Here is a 16,614-nt window from a genome sequence, read left to right on the forward strand (position 1 = left end):
CTAAAAACCTGCCTTCGTAGCCTTAATGTAAAAAGTATTGTGAATTTTCTACTCATTTCTATTCATGGAAAGTGCCCCCTAAATTGTCTCGTAACACACAGAGCCTCCCATGTGTTTTCACACCACTGATGTGGAGTACCACATTAAGAAGACAGCTGTTAAAAGACACATTATATTACCAATTTTGTAAAGGACATATAATAATTTTCCTCTCTTTTATAATTTATGACACTCTATGACTTTGAAAAGTAATTCACAATCAATTTGATTGTCATTTAAATTCAGCTATCATTATTCTCTTTCACCTTTCCCTTCTCTGCTTGTCACAGATAAGCATCTCTAGCTGTCCTCTGTTGCACAAATTACAGAACTCTTTAAGCTCATCTCTTCCGTACAAGATGCTAGAGAGCTCTGAATAGAAGCTGTCTACCTCACTAAAAGATACGGGCACCATGATGACAGATGTGCCATTGGCAGAAATGTTCTGGCTTGGTCTCAGATTGAGGATGAGGTATGTGAGGGGCAACAAGCCAAGCAGGTAGACAGCCAGGTTGAGCAAATGAACCTTGCTTCCATACGCCTTCCTGTCCAAATAAAATACAATATCAGTAGAATATTCAATAATGTGCTTTGGTAAACCAGTCTGTTTTAAGTGATGTCTACTGCTGCTATTTTTAACCATATGCACAAAAGTAAAAAGCAGTGACTATTTTGTATATGACATAAAAACAAGTGACTGTAGACGTTAGCATATCAATAACTGTTTCTCATGGGGACATCTGAAAAAACAAATGTGCAGTGCACAATCTTGTCTTATTAGTTTCATAGTTTTATTGTCATGTCCTGTTTTAATGGTTACCCTGTTCCTGTTTGCTTGAGTTCTTTGTTTGTTGCCATAGTTTCTAATTATGTTTCACACCTGTTTCTTGTTCCATTAATTATCCCTGTGTGTATTTAAGCCCTGAGTTCTTTCTGCTCATTGTTTGGAGTTGTCAGTGTTAAAGTGTAGTGTACCTCTCGTACTCCTGGTGTTTATTAAAATAACCCACTATCCCAACCACTCCCTATGTGTTTTCCAATGTGGATCGCCATTCACAGTCTGCCTCGCTGATGAGGACAACACCAGCCCCACTCTGGACCCAGTGCGCAGCCAGCCTTCAGTCATGCCCGCTATGGATAATAAGCCAGAGCCCACCGCAGACTCTGAGCCCACCACAAAGTGAAAACCAGAGTGTTTGCTAGTGGCCAGTTTTGTCCCAGAGCCCAAGCACCGTACACACTCCCGTCGCTGAGGTGCATGCTATGAGCAGGCTGGATAAATATTGTTTGATAAACTGGATGATGAAATGTTGCAAGATCTCCAGTCTCCGCTGAACCTGTATAGTTCCAAGTCGTCTTCCTTCCTTGGTTTATTCCAGCCCCAAGTGGTTTTTATCCCAGTTCAGTTGGTTCAGCCCAGTTCCAAGTCACATTCGCCTCTGCTGGTTCAGCCCAGTCTGAAGTCGTCTTCATCTCCGCTAGTTCAGCTCAGTCCCAAGTCATTTTTGTTGCCACCGGTTCCACCGAGCCCCAAGTCTTCATTGTTGCCGCTAGTTCTGCCCAGCACCAAGTCTCTTTCAGCGTCTAGCACCAAGTCTCCTTCATCGTCCAGCACCAAGTATCCTTCATCATCCAGCATCAAGTCTCCTTCGTCATCCAGCACTAAGTTTCCTTTGTCATCCAGCAAAGTCTACTTCATCGCCATTGGCTCTGCATAGCTCCAAGTGTCCTTCTTCGTGGATGGTCCCGCCCAGCCTCCCCGTTTCTCTGCCAAAGCCATCCAGTTCCTTGGCCTCACCTCTGCTGTCTCCCTTCAGTCCCTCAGCTCCTCCTTCACTGATTCTGTCCAGCTGCTTGCATCCACCTTGGGCTTTTTCAGTCATCAGCTCTGCCTTGGTCTGAGGATCTCCTAGCTCCGCCTCTCACCCATTGGCTCCACCTTGACTCAATGCTCCCTCAGCCTTCTAGGCCTTCAATATCACCAAGGGTCTTCATCTCCTCTGTTCCTCCTGGGTCTCCTCTTATCACAACATCACCTCAGTTGGTCGGGCTCCTGGCTCCATCTTGGCTCCTCCCTCCATCAGTTCCGTCGTGAGCTTTCATCCTGGCTCTGCTCTGGGTCATCCTCTGGCTCCTCCCTCTTTCGTTTCCACCTTGGTGTTTCCATAATAATGCAACCGTGAATTTTTTCAAAATCACTGATTTTACAGTGATACTTTATGCCCCCATGAGAAACAATTACCACCCAAATATTACCAACCAGAACTGTAGGGACTTTCTGAGAGTTACAGTACATCTTTAACATACCACTTCATCTCCAGGTATTTTCGGCTAACGGGGTGAGTGAGGAGTTCCAGACGGTTGTACCGCACCATTGCCTAGTGAGGTACAAGGGTTATAATTTATTCTCAAACCATTTTAGGAACCAGAAGTTTGTATATAATAACGTATACTGCACAATGGGGTCCAAAATCAGATATCACTAGATAAAATGCTCATATTTTTCTACTTTAATACACAGTTTTCCATCATTTTTAGAAAGGATGAGTGCATTGAAGGAATGTGATTTAAAGAGACTTACATTCATGGCTGCCAGTGGTTGGAACTTCATTGTTTTATCTGTTTTAGCAAACTTCTTCAACTGTAAAGGAGCTTGAAGCCACCGAAAATCGTACTTGATCTGCCAATACCATTAAACAAATTTTGTACTTTATAGCATTAATGAACTTTTTTATTAATAGTTTGAATACAACTTATTGGACATTTGTGGAAAGCTTACATGATAATCCGGACTGTTGGCGTCGTGATCAGACTCTTTAATACACCGGTCCAGAAGGTGCTGTTCAGAAGAGAGAGGGGTTTCATGTCAAAGATTTTATCAACAATAGCTCAAACAGTTTTATAAAGTGAAGTTATTAGACAGACCCTGAAAGACTCTGGGAGGAACTCTATGATGTCCATCACGACACAGCGAGATGTTGTTTTAAATGATGTTAATGCCTCAGCAAACCTACAGTGCATTAATATATCTTTGTCAACCATTGGCTTACTGAGAGGAGAAAAATAATATAGGTTTTAAAAAAAACATATTTACAGAGTTTTACAAAGGCAAACCCTCAACCTATTCTCTTATATTGTTCCATTAAAAATCCTACACTGAAATTGTTTTCTTTGAGATATTTTTGTGTTTTATTAAAAGGGAACAGGAAACTTAACTGTTTATTGTTGCCTCATTTTAGAAAAAAGTTACTTTTTTTACATAACTAATTACCAAACAAATACATGATTTGAGATTAAATTATCTATTAGCTAAAAGGAACATTCCACTTTTTTTGAAAATAGGCTCATTTTCCAACTCCCCTAGAGTTAAACAGTTGAGTTTTACCGTTTTCGAATCCATTCAGCCGATCTCCGGGTCTGGCGGTACCACTTTTAGCATAGCTTAGCATAGTTCATTGAATCTGATTAGACCGTTAGCATCTCGCTCAAAAATGACCAAAGAGTTTTGATATTTTTCCTATTTAAAACTTCACTCTTATTCCGGCGTAATAATCAAGGAACTTTGCTGCCATACCATGGGTGCAGCAGGCGCAATGATATTACGCAGCGTCTCTCACAAATGTCTCCATGGTTGCAAGGCACACTCCCTGTGCAAGCAGGGGGTCACAGGCGCTGCGTAATATCATTGCGCCTGCTGCACCCATGGTACGGCAGCAAAGTTCCTTGATTATTACGCCAGAATAAGAGTATAGTTCCTAGCCATATCGGCCTAGAAAATCGCAACTTTTCATTTTCCATCGGTCTTAGTACACAATGTAACTACAGAAGAGTCGAGTTTTAAATAGGAAAAATATCGAAACTCTTTGGTCATTTTTGAGCAAGATGCTAACGGTCTAATCAGATTCTATGAACAATGCTAAGCTATGCTAAAAGTGGTTCCGCTAGAACCGGAGATCAGCTGAATGGATTCGAAAAAGGTAAAACTCAACTGTTTAACTCTAGGGGAGTTGGAAAATGAGCCTATTTTCAAAAAAAGTGGAGTGTTCCTTTAAAGCAGAAAAAGAAAACAATCAGCAAAATGAACACTGCAACAATGTTACAGTATTAATTCATATATTATTATTAATCTGCATTTCAAGTTATTTTTATATTAAAATAAATATTCCTGCCCTCCTAGGCTTTGTTTTTGAACTTAACTTTAACTTTGGGGTGTACCAGCAATGCAAGGCTATTAACGTGGTCATCTTGAATGTGGATGTCTCTTTACCTCTCACTTTCGATGGTGGCGTTCACTACATCTTTTTTCTCATTTCGCACAGCTTCATGCAAAAAAGAGTTGTCAGCATTGTTGAGAGTGATTTCAGCTCCTCTGTCCAATAACAGCAAAACAGCACCTACATGTCCCGCTTGTGCAGCAATGTGAAGTGCTGTGTTCTATTAAAGCATACATGTGTGATTAAAAGGCAGTGTCGTTCAAACTTATCATAAATGACAATTGCTTTCATCAATAAATACAGTATATTAAAAGTATTAAAAAAATACATTTTTGAAAAAAGTATAACGCTCAACAAGTATGCATTTATTTGACAACATATAGTAAATGTAATAATATTATGAAATATTACTATAATTTAAAATACCTGTTTTAATATATTTTAAAGTGAAGTTAAAGTACAGTTAATATATTTTAAAATGTAATCTAGTCTTGTGATTATGTTGTGTTCTTTGGATTTTCAAAGCTCACTTTCCTATAGCTTGGTAATTGTATTCTTCAAACTGACTGTGCTCCACAGGTGTTAGTGATTTTTACGCTGCTTACCCCATCTTCATTTGTTCCGTCCAGCAGTTTGACATTGGCTGCGAGGAGGATTTTCATTGTCTGTGTGTATCCCTCAGCCGCAGCATGATGTAAACAGGACCAGCCTTTGTAATCACTAGAGATTACAACAGACCTTATGACAGAATGTCCAGCTAAATGAACTCACAATGTAACCAAGTGCATTTTGTGAAGCTGCCGCTAACCTAGCTGAAAAGTTGGAATTTTAGCTTTTGATATTTTCACCCAATCGTGACCTTGTAGCAGGGTTACTATCAATATTTAAACCATAAAACATTTTCATTACTTGAAATAAAATAAATATTAACTAAAAAAATTAACCTAAAAATGATAACATCTAAATTAACTGGTTTTGATCCAGTCAGAAGTGTGATTTCATAAAGCAATAAGCCACAAGAAGCCGTGGTTTACAGTGAATTTATAACGACGCGGAGCGGAGTGCCTAAAACCCCCTTAGCTGTTATAAATTCACTGTAAACCATGGCTTCACAGGGCTTATTGCTTTTATAAAACGGTTATCACACAATACAAATATTAAAGCCAAAAGATATCTATCAATGCAACTTTCTATCAAAAGCCTTCCTTCTGCTGGAAAAAATAGTCCCTGACTGTGAACAGCAACAGAAGTTACATTTATTACGCCATTGGCGGCAAAGATTGTCTTTATGAGCGAGTCACTCAGTCGCAAAGACTTTTATATTGAAACTTGTTGTGAACACGGAACAAGAGCAAATGATAAATGCTTTGACTAGCGCTGTCAGTGTCAGCAGGGCACAGGAAAACCCATTAAATGTTAAAAGGACAAGAACGCAGCGGACATTCAAACAGATTTTTTATTATGAACATAGGACTGACCTGAAGGAAAATGCTAAATTTGAATGCAGGTAATACACTCAATATCTCTCTCACAATACTCTTCTACATAATGCAGTAAGCTTCAATGAAAAAAATCAATTGACCCTTCACAAAGACCCGTCCCTCCTTAGTTAGACATCGCGGAGCAAAGAGGACACTGACAACACGTCGACAGACAAGACAGAGCAGGTTACTTATGACATTAAAACAAAGTCCTAGCTTTCAAACTGTGTAATTTTTTAAGAAATTTGAACAATAAAAATCATTTTGTGGCTTTTTAATGTGTCGTGACAGATTGCTGTAGCGCCTCAGCTCAAGCAGCTCATAAAACGATCATCTCTTCTTACTAGTTAATTTATAGCATCAAATACACATGAATAAACATGAGAAGGAATGTTGTTTCAAACGCGGAAAGACGTCAGTACACACCATTTTTCAAGTTCAAGTCCACCGAGGTTAATCTTCTTACTCCTGACTGCTTTGTTGGACAAAATGGCGGATTCAGCGTTATGATTGGTTAGATCGCTTGTCAATCAAAGCGATACTTATGTAATGCGGTCAGCTGTATGTTTTCAGGAATTTTACATTGGCTTTGAACGCAGCTAACCAATCAGAATCAAGGGCCGGAACTATCTGTTTTATAATATTGCTGAATCAACCTAAATATGTTAATTTATACCAACAAAACACATTTTTATGGGTTAAAAAACAGCTCTTCAAGGTAACAACTGCAGGTTACCACTTTTTACAGTGTAGTATCTCAATGGTATTAAAATAACACTGCCTGGTAGTTATTAGAGTAATGAAGTACCGCTTGATGACTGCAAAAATTTAGATATTTTGCTTTCCCAGAAAAGTATGGTGTACCTTTGAAACAGCGCTCCTCTCCGAAGCAGCAGCTCCACTACTTGTGCGTGTCCTGCCCTTGAAGCAAGATGGAGGGGCGTCAGGCCCTTTTCGTCCCAATCGTTCAGCATTTTGGAGTCCGTGAGGGACTCCAGCAGCCTGTGGCATGTGTTTAAACGCCCATATCTAACAGACATTGGAGAAAAAAATAATATTAACAAGTTTGGGAGCATGTGAAATGTTAAAGTTTGGCATTATTCTGCATTCATTTGTATAAATTCCAGCAAAATTCTCATAAATGGTCAGGAATGATATGTTATTGTAGGTCAATACTTATTACTTCTAAGAAAATAAGCACAAATATCACTGGCTTTGATATAGCTCTGACTGCATTACAAACGTTCTCACTCTGCAGCGAAGTGAAGTGCTGATTTCTTCTCCCGTGACTTTTGACCCAAGAAGATATTGAGACCCAGCATATTTTTGACCGAATCGTGAATGCCAAGTTTGCAGGCGTAGTGCAGAGGAGTGCAGCCTTCAACATCCTCATCAGACAACATCTCCTTCACGGCATTACTCTGGAGGAGGCAATGGGTCGTTATAACTATATACAGAACATACGCATGTTCAAAACAATGCATTATGTAATAATCCATAACACAGGGTCACTTGGACTCTTCAGATTTTCTTTCAAAATGAAAGTGTTCTGCATTTGACAAACTGAACTTGACGTTTAGGAAGATTTTCATACCTGCAAGACTGTCTCAGGAAGATTTTTCAGCCCTTTTGGTTGAAGAATGACAAAGTGGAGGAAGTTTCGACCTGCTTTGTCTTTGATTTTGAAATCGGCACCTTTTTTCAATAGGAGAAAATGTTAAATATGCAGAAACGTGCATGCATGTAATATTGGAGAAAAAAATGTGTTGAAAATTTATGAAAATGTTTTACCAGTTGACAGTAAAAATGCAACGGTTTTCCAAGCACCGCAGTTGGAGGCCATCAGCAGTGGAGACAGTCCCTTACAGTCAATGCAGTCAATTTCTGCTCCCTTTCCAGGACAAATGAGATCCGAATAACAGTGAATTACCAGTTTTATCAAAGGACATACAATAAGATAATGAGATATTGGGTGGTTAATATTCATCTTATCAAAAGATCAATCCAAGCATAGCAGCTTGCTGGTACGCAAAATGCACAGACAGCAGAATAATGGTGTGAGTTTGGATGTTTCAGCCACTCACATTCTCACAAAGGAGCCATTCAAACATTTACCTTTGAAATAAGATATTCAGCCAACTCGACATGATCAAACAATGTGGCTCTATTAGGAAAAGAAAGTCATTGTTAATCATTGAAGCATGGAAATTAATCAAACAAATACAGCTGCAAATTGCAATAGGACAAGCACACTAATGGCATCACCATTATAAATACATTTGTTTGGTCATAGCAAAAAGTGCTTTAAAAGCCATAAGCAGAATTACTTCTAACATTTTTTATTGAGGCATACAAGCCATACATAAAAACATTGATCAGTGAACATACAGAGCACTCAAATTTGGTAAATGGAAGCTCAAGCATCATATGAATTCATTTGTATCTCTTTATGAAAGTTTTGGGGTGAATAGACTTTCAGTGGAGGGACAGAAATCATTAAAAATATTTAATTAAAAATATCTTCATTTGTGTTTCGACGATGAACGAAAGTCTTATGGATTTGAAATGACATGAGAGTGAGTAATTGGTGACAGAATTTTCATTTTTGGGTGAACTGTCCCTTTAACATGAACTGAGATCCGCTCTGAGATAAACCAGAAGGCTAGTTCACTTCATAATGACTACTGGACAGCAGTATGGCATCACACTGACCTATGTAAGGGGGTCTGGTTGGCTCCATCCCTGACGTTGATGATGTCTTCCACTCTGTTGTAAGAGGAAAGCATGATTTTGACGGCATCCAGAGCACCCTGAGTGCAGGCAAAGTGGAGGGCCGTGGATTTGTCACACTGCAAAACAATCAAGCCACACATACACACACACACAGACACTGAGATGGAAGTCAGCTATTAGCCTGACATAAGTAGGAGAGGCTGGGCCAGGTAATGCAAGAGGGGGACAATCTCTCAGCTGCTGCACCAATAACACAAACCATTAATGAGAGAGCACCCTGAATTGCTGGGGCAATGGACTGAATGGCCAAGCTCAGTTATAGATGTAAGTGGATGCAATTTGTATCAATTTAACTATCTGAAGCTATTACTGAATGCATCAACCCTGCTGCTACAGACTGAAGACGATAAATGGGCGAGTGTGTTTGTGTCTGTGGGGTCTAGATTGAGAGTCAGGAAATCAGGCTGCTTTTGTGTTCATTGCAAGCTACATTCTTCTATGGCTGCATTTCATGAAAGGAATTTTTTTTCTTTTCTTTTTTTTCTTTTTTTGGTATCTCTTTCAGAATTGTGACATTGTAGCCCGACATTAGGCATATTTAACAATTTTGTTATTTTTGTCCCCAAAATTCTTACAGGACATAGTGTGGTTTAATGTATCAAAAAGCTTTTACAGAAATAAGTCTTGATGATAATGGGCTCATGATTATATTATATAAATTTGCAGAGTATCTTATTACAGCTGTAGGAGGAGTATGATAAAATATGTTTATGACAAGATTCAAATTGGTGGATAATCTAGTCAGCAGAAAGGTGGAAACTGAAACCACTTGCCATGAATTTCTGTTTCTAGGCCACTCTATGGAAGCCCATTTCCACCACATAAAAAATGCCCTGGTAAATAATAATTATAACATATTTCAAAATAAAAAGTAATAATTATTTTCTCATAATTCTGTCTCAGTCACAGTTTTGACTTTTTAAGTTGTATTTATTTTATGTTATTATTTTAAAATGTTTCATAATTATGTTTTTAATGTCATAATTTTGACTCTTTGTTTCATAATTATGACTTAATATCTCATAATTTAGATTTTAGGTTCCTATTTTAAACCAAATGGTATGTAAGCCCAAATAAATCAAGCTTTGGTAAATCATAATTATGACATAAAAAGTCTCAGTTATGACATTTAAAAAATTTACCCTTAAGAGGGATTGAAATTGAGAGTCCAAAAAGTCACAAAATTATATATATATATATATATGTGTGTGTGTGTGTGTGTGTGTGTGTGTGTGTGTGTGTGTGTGTGTGGCATAAGGATGAATGACATGAGAATGATGAGTAAATGATGACAGAATTTTCAGTTTTGAATTAATTACCCCTTTAAGTCTCTCCAATTAGTGTCAACATTTTTATTTCCACAATATTATACAGTTCTATGGGCTGCCACAGACTCCCTGACAGAAAAAAAATAAACTCTTTCTTTTCGTCACAAGCCTTAGGCCATCGAGTCTGTTGAGTTCTTTGATCATTTTAGTTTTTCTTGTTAACTTTTATATTTGAAATGAAAATTCCCTTTTGAGGGAACTCAACGCTCATCAGAATGTTAATGCTATGGGAAGACTTCTGCATGACCTGCATCTGAAGCAAATGTGAAATCATTCCAATCTCATTGGAAAAACATAGTCCAATGACTCCCGGAAGCTATAAAGGACACCCGGACCAAACATTGTCAGCTTCTGTATTTTCAGTAAGCACTCTGTGTCACTGTGAGTCTTATTTGGTGTTGTTCGTCTCATTATATTATCATTATGGCAAGTAATAAGCAGCAGTTTAACATCTGTGTCTCCCGGCCTGCACTGCATTATGGGAGGTGACACACATGACCTGTGGTCTGCTTGGGAGTGGAGCAAGCACAGTCAGCTCTTGAGCTTGCGAGCGTCTGCCATTGAGAAAACTTTGTTCCTGCATGGCACTCTTCGAGGAGGGAAGCCAGGCAAGCGCGTTTGCACAGATCTTGGGGGTCGCAAATGAAATTGACAGAGGAGCTTGAGACTGGGTTTTTTTCCTTTCTCAGCTCTCACTTGCCAGTTCCAGTGGCTTCATTCCGGACCCTGAAGCACCTCTGAGGTTTCTTAAAGGCCGAGTGAGGCCCCAGTGTTGGCTATATCCAGCTCTGAGGAGTTGGATATAGCTAGCATCGAGGCAGGGGAGTTTGAGGATTTGAGGATCACCATCTCTCTCCCCTGCTTATGAGGAAAGTTTGGAGGTTGTGACTAATGCTGTTGCTAAACTAGACATCGACTGGCCAGCTGAGAAGCAAGAAGCACATCACAAGAGCAAGTTAGACGAGGAGTTTCTGTCAAGTGATTCACAACCTCCATGTCAGACCCTTTTTTTTTTGTTTTTTCTTCTTAAACCTCTCAGGGATAAGAGATTGGGACAAGATGTTCCTGCTGGACACTACCCTTTCTTCTTTGGCCTCTTCAGCGAAGCAGTTAATACTGTCGTCGGGAGGTTTCAAGAGGACAAGAAACAGGCAGTGGCATTCCAGAGGTACATCCCCTGGCGAGTGGAGGACTTTGGGGCTGTTACTAAAGAGCAGCCCCAGCTAAGTACAAGCTCCTCTAGACGTGAACAACAAAAACAGAGTGTAGTTTGTTGAGCACCAAGTTTTAATGTGCCCACTTCTTCTCTGTGTCCTCAGGAGGCCAGTCTGCTAATTCTGTGACTTCAGGACTCCAGCGTGCTCTTTGCCCAGTCTTCACCTGGAACCTGGCGGAACAGGGATGCTTGCTCACTCTGAGAAGGATATTGCAGAAGTATGTTCAGTCATTCCCTGCCCGCAAGCCGTTTCAGGGCACCGGGCATATTATTCAGCCTGTACCAGTGATCAGATGATGGTTCAGCATTGAGATGTCGTCCTCGCTCACACAAGGTGCTTGGGGTTAAGACTAAACTCCAAGAAGAAAGTGCTTTCTCCATTACAGGCATAAGCTAGATTAGGCTAGGCTAAACTGTCACTGTAAAATGGTTTCAGGGACTGTTAGGACTCATGGCAGTAGTGTCCAACATGATTCTTTTGGGTCTTCTAAACATGAGACCATTGCAGTGGTGACTCAAGATCAAGGGGCTTTCCATGAGGGGCAACCCATTTCACATCATCAGGGTTAACCCTCTGGGGTTGGCGGAGGCGCTGGCACAATCACTTGCATTTTTTCCTGATAATGGCGAAAAGAACTTAAAATATTCTTTTTTTTTTTTGTTCTACAGAAATAAGTAATACATTCGAAACTGTAACACTGATGAGTCCTGCAGATTCAAACTTTCACAAGAGTCTCTTCAAAATGGACTGATATTCTACAAAAAGCAGGGTAGTTTTTTTTTTTTTTCTTTTCTTCAGTGCATGGCAAAAATAGTAAACACCTTAGAAATGCCAGGTATGTTGAACGGGAACTGTTTTAGGAATGGCACAAAAGTATGTGATTGTTCAAGTCTCTGTGTTTAAATCAGTGTGCTCAATAATGTGCCTTTGTTATGTATATTTGGATTATGCTGTGTTGTAATTAAAATACAAACAATCAAAAAGTCATTCTTTTAATCTCTTCACATTCTTTCTTCCAGTTCCCTCAGAGTCCCATTCACGTATTAGGGCCATTTGGGGAGGGGTCATTGTCTTCCCAGGTGTGAAACTCATCAATATTCATGATCATTCACACCAATATATTATTTTATGTGAATGAGTGGGCAGGATGATTTTCACATAGTTTTGAAGCAAAAATTCTAGGCTACAAGATCCAGTTCTTAAAAGTCTTATGAACAAATATTCAGTATAAGTTTTATGGCCTTATTTCAGTGACTTAATTTTTTTTTTTTCACTCACCACACATAAATGTCATTTTCTCAAAACTACAAACTTTTACACACATGCTGCATACAGTGTAATCAGACTTTTGCCATGAAAATGTTATAAGTTTACTATAATGTTACAATTTTTAGGGCATGTCAAAACATCTCCAGGGCCCAGAAAACACCTCAGACTCCAGAGGGTTAAGCGCAGATGCCTTCATAGCCTAGTGATGTGAAAGAAGCATTGGTTCGTGGTCCAGGTTCCTGTGCTGGGGGCCTCCTATTGTCACAAGACGCTAATGACAGACGCTTCCCTTACAAGCTGGGGTGCAGTCCTAGGCAACTGCTCGACTCAAGGTCTATGGAGAGGTCACCATCCTTTATGGCACATAAATTGCCTGGAGATGATGGCTGTATTTTTAGCACTGAGATACCATGACCATATCCACTCAGTCAACACATAGGCAGTCTCATTCATAAATCATCAGGGAAGTGTGCAGGAATCTATTTTGATTGGTGCATCAGATACTCCTCTGGGCCCAGGGCAAGCTGCTATCGGTGAGGGAAGTTTACATCCCTGAGTACCTGAATCAGGGAGCAGATATCCTGTCAAGGCAGGGGCTGGGGCCCAGGGAATGGAGACTCCACGCAGAAACAGTGGAGTTGATTAGAAGTTCAGCCAAGCAGAAGTGGACTTGTTCACATCAGAGGAATGTATTCACTGTCCGCTCTCGTTCTCCCTCAAGCATTCAGTTCTATTGGGGCTGGATGCTTTGGTTCAGATATGACCAAGGCTACGCCTGTACACATTTCCCCTGACCGCTCTGCTTCCAGGAATTCTACAGAGGGTTTGGCCTCTGAGGGGGATCAACTCTTGAACTCAGGTCTCTCAACTGAGGTTGCTGAGTCCACTCTTAATTCTAGAGCTCCCTCCATGAGGAAACTGTATGCCTTAAAGTGGAAACTCTTCACTTTATGTATTGGACCCAGTCAACTGCCTGGTTGGTTCAGTGCTGGAGTTCCTTCAGGATTGCTTTTCTTTTGGGTTAACCCCCTCCATATTGAAGGTTTATAATGCAATGGTGGCCATTGCTGCTTACCAAGCACCTTTTGATGGTGGTTCATTGGGGAGACACACTTTAGTGTCCCTTTTTCTTAAGTGGTACTTTACGACAGATGGTGGACCAAGAGATTCTCAAGGAAGACTATTTCTCTCTGCACACATTCATTAGATTCTATAGTCTGGACATGGAATCTACATCAGGTTTTCAAGTGCTTGCTACTTAAGCTTTGTGCTCGGTATGACTCACAACTTTTGAGCAGGCATTTTTTTTCAGTATAGCTAAAGTGGGTATGAATATTCCCATAGATTCAACATTCTGACATAGCGCTGTTTGCGACCCTGAGAAGAGAATGGGATGCTGCGTCACTTTGGCATACTTTACGTGCCTGAGAGCATCTTACTTCAGTCAATAGAAGCTGACAATGTTTGTTCTGGATGTCCTTTTTAGCTCCGTCAGTCATCTGTCATGAGACTACATAAGATTGAAGTGATTTCACACGTGCTTCAGACACAGGTTACACAGAAAAGTACCCATATCGTCAACATTCTCGTTCCCTTCTCAGAGAAGCAGGGTTACAGTTCTTACTGAGACATTTTATATTTCTTGAAACAGCAGTTACCTGTTGCTGATCCACTCTGGCTCCTTTAATGATGCAAAGTTTGATCACCTCAATGTTGCCCCCACGTACAGCTAGATGGAGGGGGGTGCTTTTGGTTTTATCCAAATAATTAATGTGCACTGAAGTGGAAATACCCAGCTCTTCTCCTTCATGAGGATGAGAAAGAGAGGAGATGAAAAGTTCAGATTCATTTTTTCATACTTGACAGTTCATACAGATGAAAGAAGATGCAGAGGCATTTTCAAAAAATACAATTCTCTCATCATTGGCTGACCCTCATGTCTTTCCAAACCTCTACTTTCTCCCGTAGAACACAAAAGGTTAATTTCTAAAGAATATCCTGGCCATTCTTTTCAATATTATGATGTGAATGGGGTCTGGAGCTCCAAAATGACAAAGCACCATAATGTTATTATAAAAGTGTTTTATAACAACTCATGCTCTATATTTCAAGACTTATGGAGTCATACAATAGCTAAAACTTGGAATATAGTGCATAAGGCATACAGGCCCCTTTTTATGGTGCTTTTGCATCTTATTTGAAGCGCCAGTCCCCTTCTGGCATGTTTTTTGATGCATTTGGTCATCATGATTAATTAATTAATCTACATTCATATTTATAGGAAAACAAAAAGTAACACAGGTTTGGAATGACATGAGGGTGAGTAAAGAATGACTGAATTCTCATTTTTGCATGAACTATCTATTTAATGTCACAAACCTCGGACACAATGAAAGCATCACCACTTTGTTTGGTTACCATGTGACATGCTTGCAAATAAATCCCATAGCGCTGCAGGGTTGCCAGTAATGTTTCACCTGTTGACCCTTCTTGTTTTAACTGTTTTGCATTTCAGAATCTGAAAATATTGGACTGTAATGTAAATGAAAACTGTGTCATTTGTCTCTAAGCCAAAGGGAGCTGTCTGAAAAACCCACAAATATTTATGTCTTGAACTCATCATTCCGGAACAGAAGACCACCCGTGCATTGTGCAGAATCACAGTGCCTGTCTAAACAGCATGGTGAGTGGGTTGGAAGTGGATTCGTCATGGTGAATTGGTGTAACAAAAATATTAAACTTGCTTACCAATTTTCAAAACCAGCTCCATGGCCTCTTTGGCACCTGCAAAAGCAACTGTATGGATGGCATAGTGTCCCAGTTTATTCTGAACGCACATCTTGGCACCATGTTTGAACTATAAGGAAAGAAAATAATCACTTTTATTACACAATATGTAAGTTTCTGGATTTTTATTGCCCTTTGTACTCACAAGAGAATGGAGAGCTTGGCAATTATTATTGCTGCAGGCCAGCATTGCAGGGGTGTTTCCTACATCACCCTTCAGATTGACATCTGTTCTGTCACAGGACAGAAGGACCTGTGCCAGACACAAAATGCAAAATGATCATCATTATCTGCAAGGCACTCAATCAGTATAATTCCTCCAGCATTTCAGCCCAACAGGAAGCAGATTCTATATGGAGGACTCCCTTAAGTTTAGTACAGTGTACACAGTGTTACCAAATAGTTCTTTAAAATTCTAATATTTCAGAATATTACTGTTTTTACTGTATTTTTTTTATCAAATAAATGCAGCCTTGAGGGAATTCGGTAACACTTTAGTATAGGGAACACATATAAACTATTAGCTATGCCTTTTCCCTTTATAAACTCCTAATTTACTGTTTATTAATAGTTAGTAAGTTAGTTGTTAAGTTTAGGTATTGGGTAGGATTAAGAATGTAGAATAAGGTCATGCAGAATAAGGCATTAATATGTGCTTAATAAGTACTAATAAATAGTCAATATTCTAGTAATATGCATACTAATAAGCAACTAGTTAAAAGACCTTAAAATAAAGTGTTATTTCAAATTCTTTCAAAGACATAAAAAATCTTAAGTAGTCAAAACGTTTGACCAACAGTGTATATTTGATACAGTCTGATGCACATCATAACAAGATATTCAAGAGAATGCATATCTACCTCTGCTCTTTGCCCCGACAGTAACCCCAACAGATTACCAGCAGCATATGTGACTGACCTCTACAAGATGATTGTATCTTTTTGTGACAGCCAGATGCAGAAGGCCCATCATAGCACTGTTGAGGATGTTGGGGTCAGCACCCAGCTCCAGCAGTAATTCGCAGCTCTGCTGTTGATCCTGCTCCACAGCCCAGTGCAGAGGAGTTCTGCCCTGCTCATCCTGTACATTCAGCTCTAAAAAGCAGAAAAACACTGAATATATGCAATGGTTGCGACCTTCAGGACAGTAGGAAATTCAGTACGATTTCAAAGGTAAGCAGTGTGTCCTAGCGATGAAATAAATACCTTATTTGAAAAGGCATGAGAATTCTACAGAATAACAAAAAATGTTTAATTACTGATTGTGCAAAAAGCACAAAGATAAAGGAATTTTTTTAAAATATATTTAAAATTACCACGCAATGGTAATGTTATAAAGGCAATAAATTGTGAACTTATGCATAAAAAATTTCCATGAGTTTTGATTTCAAGTTCAAATAGGACAGTAACTACATGACGCTTTTATTGTGCACATCTCAGATATCTGGACTTGTCAAGACTAACATTGAAACAATATTATATTGTAC

At 39.4% G+C, this 16,614-nt stretch overlaps 1 protein-coding gene across 4 annotated transcripts in view; it reads right to left on the bottom strand.

The window, feature by feature from the left end:
* trpa1b (transient receptor potential cation channel, subfamily A, member 1b) overlaps nucleotides 1-16,614 on the bottom strand; it is a 44,554-nt gene that overhangs the window by 18,498 nt on the left and 9,442 nt on the right. For all 4 annotated transcript variants that reach the window (XM_051882780.1, XM_051882779.1, XM_051882781.1 and 1 more), the window contains exons 4-20: nucleotides 16,047-16,222; nucleotides 15,274-15,381; nucleotides 15,090-15,198; nucleotides 14,000-14,145; nucleotides 8,447-8,583; nucleotides 7,850-7,898; nucleotides 7,526-7,625; nucleotides 7,329-7,429; nucleotides 6,986-7,155; nucleotides 6,599-6,763; nucleotides 4,859-4,973; nucleotides 4,307-4,473; nucleotides 2,965-3,049; nucleotides 2,819-2,878; nucleotides 2,621-2,719; nucleotides 2,347-2,417; nucleotides 431-584 (exon numbers count right to left, since the gene is read on the bottom strand). In XM_051882780.1, coding sequence (XP_051738740.1) covers nucleotides 431-584; nucleotides 2,347-2,417; nucleotides 2,621-2,719; nucleotides 2,819-2,878; nucleotides 2,965-3,049; nucleotides 4,307-4,473; nucleotides 4,859-4,973; nucleotides 6,599-6,763; nucleotides 6,986-7,155; nucleotides 7,329-7,429; nucleotides 7,526-7,625; nucleotides 7,850-7,898; nucleotides 8,447-8,583; nucleotides 14,000-14,145; nucleotides 15,090-15,198; nucleotides 15,274-15,381; nucleotides 16,047-16,222 — 2,012 coding nt within the window. The remainder of the gene's footprint in view (nucleotides 1-430; nucleotides 585-2,346; nucleotides 2,418-2,620; nucleotides 2,720-2,818; nucleotides 2,879-2,964; nucleotides 3,050-4,306; nucleotides 4,474-4,858; nucleotides 4,974-6,598; nucleotides 6,764-6,985; nucleotides 7,156-7,328; nucleotides 7,430-7,525; nucleotides 7,626-7,849; nucleotides 7,899-8,446; nucleotides 8,584-13,999; nucleotides 14,146-15,089; nucleotides 15,199-15,273; nucleotides 15,382-16,046; nucleotides 16,223-16,614) is intronic.

This window comes from Ctenopharyngodon idella, chromosome 23, assembly GCF_019924925.1.
Source record: "Ctenopharyngodon idella isolate HZGC_01 chromosome 23, HZGC01, whole genome shotgun sequence".
Taxonomy (NCBI): domain Eukaryota; kingdom Metazoa; phylum Chordata; class Actinopteri; order Cypriniformes; family Xenocyprididae; genus Ctenopharyngodon; species Ctenopharyngodon idella.